Below are 5,291 nucleotides of genomic sequence, written 5' to 3'. Positions count from 1 at the left end.
GGGGAGTATTTGTATCCTGTAGATTGTGTGTGATGCATCAAGACTCCAACTTTCTGCTTGCCTACTCACAGTGTCATCCTTCAGTATTGTGGTAATAGCTGACTGATGTCTTGTGAATATGATGGGGACTTGGAGCTGAATCTATAACCGGAGATAAAAGCTTTCATTTCTGTAACTTTGCCACATTCCCATTATGTGACAGTCACCTTGAGAGCTGGCCTTGTTGGTCTCCCAAAAAGCCTGATTACCACTAGTTCTGGTGGCCTTTCCTAGGATGAGCACATCCATCCTAAAGAGTGACCAGGTCATTCTCAGTTTGGCTGATGCCATAGTGGATGGTACTTTGTCTCCCCATTGCACCCATTGCAAGAGTCTCTGATGACATCCCTCACTCCAGCGGAAGGCACCTGAGATCACATTTCTTTCACCGTCACTCTGTTTCTCAAAAGGTCTTTCTTTTACCTTATTCAGTAGTTCTCACACCCTCGTTGCACACTGGAACCATCCTGGAGCTTTCAAAATCTCTTCCGTTTTCACTTACCCTGAGCAATGGACTGAATCTGTAGTTGGGAAGTGTTGCCCCAGTTTCCTCCTCTTCCTGGATGCTTTTCCTTTTCCAGATAGCTCTTTGAGCTTCCTGCCATTTTGCCCCTAAAAGATGAGGTAGGATGATGTACTCTGAAGCCACTTCCCATGTAACTTTAGGCAAGTTACTCAGCCTCTGTTCTGAGTGCTTCCACCTATAAAATGAGGATAAGAATACTTAGTAGTTCTTTAGAAAGGTAAATGGAGTCAATAAATATAAACCCTACAGAAGTGAAACTTTTCAAGACTATCCAGTGTGTAGGTGGATTCCACAAGTGCAAAACTGTTTTTTTTTTTTTTTTAATACTTACCATGGTGATACTAAAACACTATGTACCTTGCTCACTCTTACTCTCTCACAAGTATACAGTGGAGTCTATCTCATTCTTTTGTTTTTCCTCTACCTATTTGCACTGATCATTGAGGAAGACTTTCTTATCTCTCCTTGCTATTCTTTGGAACTCTGCATTCAGATGAATATATCTTTCGTTTTCTCCTCTGCCTTTAGCTTCTCTTCTTTTCTCAGCTATTTGTTAGGCCTTCTCAGACAGCCATTTTACCTTTTTGCATTTCTTTTTCTTGGGGATGGTCTTGATCACCACCTCCTGTATAATAAGAGGTTCCGTGAGATTTGATGCTAAAAACAATGCCTTCTAAATTTTGTTTTGGGAAATAGTTAACTCTGTATAAAAATCCCTATGTTAACACGAGGTAGTGTATTATATGAATTAATAATTTAAATTTTCTCAATTTTAATCTCTAATAAATAACAAAAGATTCAACCTGCCTTAACAGAATCTCCTTGAGGGTCTCAATAATTTTCTTTTCTCTTACTGTGGTAAATATACATAAGATAAAAGCTGACCATTTTAACCATTTTTAAGTGTACAGTTCAGTGGCATTAACTACCTTTTTAATATTGTGCAACCATTACAAATTCCCCCTGCTCTTCCAACTTCTCATTTAATGGCTCCCTCTTCTTCTGTTCTGCCAGGAATTACCAGTTGACTGCTCAACTCAGAGATGTTGTAACTTTCTGCTGCTCTGTTTCTCTCTCTGTTTTCAATTAATTGATGGATTAACTTTGCTGTAAGACTTGGAACTCAAACTGGGGTTCTGTAATAACCTAGAGGGGTGGGACTGGGTGGTAAGTGGGAGGGAGATTCAAGAGGGAGGGGACATATGTACACCCATGGTTAATTCATGTTAATTTAATTCATGTTGATGTATGACAGAAATCAAAGTAATATTGTAAACAAATCATCAATTAAGAAAAGTAATGGATGTTTTAGACAAAAAGTTAAAGTTGTGGAAAAGAAGATGTTGTGTGTGATAGGAATGTTGAAAACAGAGAGAGAAAAGTATGCACTTGTAAGGAAAGCTATTCAAAATACCTTGCTGAAAAACACATAAGTTGCAAATGTTAGTGTAGAAATGTTCATACTTCTGTGAAAATTAAGAAAGATATTTCCCTTTATATATTTGTAAACAGAATATATATCAAAACTCCAAAGATATTTGCATAGCAAACAGAAGCCCATGACTTATCTCTCATTAATATTCATGTCCTTCGAAGCATTATTCTCTTGAATGTACTGTGGGTGCCAGGGGGGCTTTGGTTGCCCTGGGACAGCAGTCTGAACCAACTTCTAAGTCTGGAAGCTGAGGTGGCATGCCATCTCCTTACTGTACTTGAATGTTTTCTGTTTAAAATGTTCAATTATCTGAACATTCAAATCCTTCCTAGCAGCCTGCCTGCTCCAGCAACCAGTAGTGAGTTAAGTGCACCCAGCTCAATTGTCTCGGTTCTTTGGCCATATGCCTCATGGCCAAAATACCCAGAACATAAGCAGTATTATATTTAATAAAGGCTTTTGAAAGCAGCACACAATCAAAAAAAAAAAAAAAAAGAAAAAAATCTTAAGCAATTTAAATGGAACATTGGCAGAAATCAAGGGTGAGGCAGGAGCAAGGATTCAATGGAAGGGCATTAGCGGGGTCCTAGGTGGGAGAGAGGAACAGGGTGAGAGATTCTGCCAGGGTGATACCAGCAGTCCCCTGTTATGGGCGGAATGTTCCTGATGGATGTGCGTTCATAAAGATCATTCTTTTTTTTTTTTAAATAATTGTCTATATATCAAAGTGAAGAAACAATTAGGGAGTTCCCTGGTGGTCCTGTGGTTAGGACTTTGCCTTCCAGTGCAGTACTGTGTGGGTGTGGGCCCCTTCATAACTCATTGAGTTCTGCATTAGATTATGTACTCCTTCCTGCATGTAACTGATTCTTCACAATACGAATAGCTTTCAGAATGCCTAACCCCTCTAACTCAGTTAAAGCAACCAAGTACTCGTACATGTTACAACATGGATGAACCTTGAGAAGAGTCAAAACACAAAATATTGCCCCTCATACAAGTCTAGTCTACTCTGAATGCTGCCATATAGGCCTCTTGCATGGATGTGCATAAATTACTTAACTAAGCCCTGTTGTTGCCCCTGAAATATTTCCCACTTTTCAATATTACAAAGAGGCTGTGTTGACTATTTTTTTTTTTTGACTAAATGTTTGTGATCAATCTTAAATTACATCTTTCGGCAAATGCTCCGAAGTAGAATTGTCTGTTTGAAAATTTGTACATTTTAAGTCTTTTAGTAAATATTCCCAGATGGCCCTTCAGAAAATTTGCTTGGCCTGTGCTCCCCAGTGCAGAGCTTGAGGGTCAAACGTCTCTGGTGAGAAATAATAGTACTTAAATCTCAAATACAGTACTGCTTATCCACAGCAGTGTAAACGTAGGGGAGGAGAATGGAGATAGTGGGTTGAGTGTGTTGTTCTAGGCCAAATTTTCCAAACTCATGATGTCCTGTATTTGTTTGCAGTTCGCTTGGGTACACATCTACCATGTCCTTGCTCATCAACAGCGCCAATTGCCAAATAGTAGGTTTTGCAGTAGCCACTATTGGATGGATCCTCGGCACCACTGCCATGGGCTTCGTGGAGTGGCGAGTATGGTATCTAGACAACGCCTCACAATTCTCTGGTCTGGCCTGCATGGGAATGTGGAGAGTCTGTGTCTTCCGTCAAGCCAACATCACCACAGCTACCTCATGTCACAGTTACAGCTACCATGATACTTACCTACCTCTTGATATCCGTGTTTCTCAACACCTCTTACTGATGGCCAGCATTCTAGGACTCTTGGGGAAAGCCTCTGTTACTTTTGCACTTAAAAATGTGTCCATGGGAATTCTTGAGAATACTACTACCTACAAAGCATTTGTCATTTCAGGAATTCTCCACATAGCTGCTGGTATCTGTATCTCAGTTGCTGTCATCTGGAATTACCACTCTGTGATGACTGAAGAGGGCATTGTCTTCCCACCATCTTTCAATATACCCTTCAAGCCATATGCTCAGAAAATTGGCAACACTGTTATAGTGGCATGTCTAGCTGCCTTTGCGCTGTTCTTAGGTGGGTGGTTTTTTCTCTTACAAATTACCCCTGGATAACCAGGTGCATCCTGAAGTATCAGGAATGTAGATTCCTGTTTGCATTGATCGTACAAAAACAAACATTACTAAAAGTTTGTGGGAAATCTTACCACGATGCTTAATCAAATTTCCAAGGACTCGAGACCATGGCAATAAAGTTTTTGGCAGAAAGTAGTAAACCATTTACTTCAGTTGTAATCTGTGTTTGATTTGATTCATTGATTCAGTTAAGGAATTTCATTTAAAAAATCTTTCCAATCTGCCAGTTTTTATTTTAATTATTGCCTAATCACAATACTATAAATCTAGTGCATTGGAAATAACAGTTTCTGAGATTCTTTTATTTCCCGCCTCAATGATTGCTAAAAGCTGATTTATTTTCTATGCTCTGGTATTATACATCTGTCATATAAAAATCTCCATTATATGGAGAAGTAGAGATGGTAAAGGACAGGGAAGCCTGGCACGCTGCAGTCCATGGTGTTGCAGTCAGACACAACTGAGCAACAACAACAATGAGAAAATGAGGAATTCATTCCACTATATTACTGGAAACAAGAATTAGTGAAATTGCTCTGTATAAGGTTTATGTATCCTTTCTTTCCCCCTTTTAAATCTTTTTAAATGGTTATAAAGGAACATCTTGTCCCTTTATCCTAACAAAATGATTCCCTTGCTTAAAGAATATTAACAGTTATTCCTTGTTGTCACTGAATACTTACAATTTTTAAATGCCTCAAAATAAATTCTTCAGATTTGTTTTTTTTTCTACTCAAAGTACTCACAATGACAAAAGTCTGAAACTAAAGCATCTCTCATACCAACCTATCCTATCTTCCCTTTAAGAAAATTTTTAGATTTTTAAAATTTGTTGTTGATGTTCAGTTGCTGAGTTGTGTCCAACATTTTGCAACCCCATGGGCTGAAGCACACAAGGTTTCCCTGCCCTTCACCATCTCCTGGAGCTTGCTCAAACTCATGTCCATTGACTCGGTGATGCCATACAACCATCTTGTCCCCTGTCATCCCCTTCTCCCACCTTCAGTCTTTCCCAGCATCAAGAGTCTTTTCTAATGAGTCAGCTTTTTGCATCAGGTAGCCAAATTATTGGAGCTTCAGCTTTAGCATCAGTCCTTCTAATGAATATTCAAGACTGATTCCTTTAGGACTGACTGATTTGATATCCTTGCAGTCCAAAAGACTCTCTCAAAGA

General features: G+C 39.1%; 1 protein-coding gene across 1 annotated transcript; it reads left to right on the top strand.

Moving 5' to 3' along the window:
- The first annotated feature begins 3,487 nt into the window (after positions 1–3,487).
- Positions 3,488–4,096, top strand: CLDN34 (claudin 34). The gene has a single exon (XM_005911646.2). The coding sequence runs from the start codon at positions 3,488–3,490 to the stop codon at positions 4,094–4,096; it is 609 nt and encodes a 202-aa protein (XP_005911708.2).
- Positions 4,097–5,291: the final 1,195 nt, after the last annotated feature.

This window comes from Bos mutus, chromosome X, assembly GCF_027580195.1.
Source record: "Bos mutus isolate GX-2022 chromosome X, NWIPB_WYAK_1.1, whole genome shotgun sequence".
NCBI classification, from domain to species: domain Eukaryota; kingdom Metazoa; phylum Chordata; class Mammalia; order Artiodactyla; family Bovidae; genus Bos; species Bos mutus.
The sequence above is the reverse complement of the archived record's forward strand: the minus strand, read 5'-3'. Positions and strand labels throughout refer to the sequence as shown.

Bases quoted from the DNA above. Each gene is read 5' to 3' on its own strand.
- CLDN34 (XM_005911646.2), top strand. From the start codon at position 3,488: ATGTCCTTGCTCATCAACAGCGCCAATTGCCAAATAGTAGGTTTTGCA.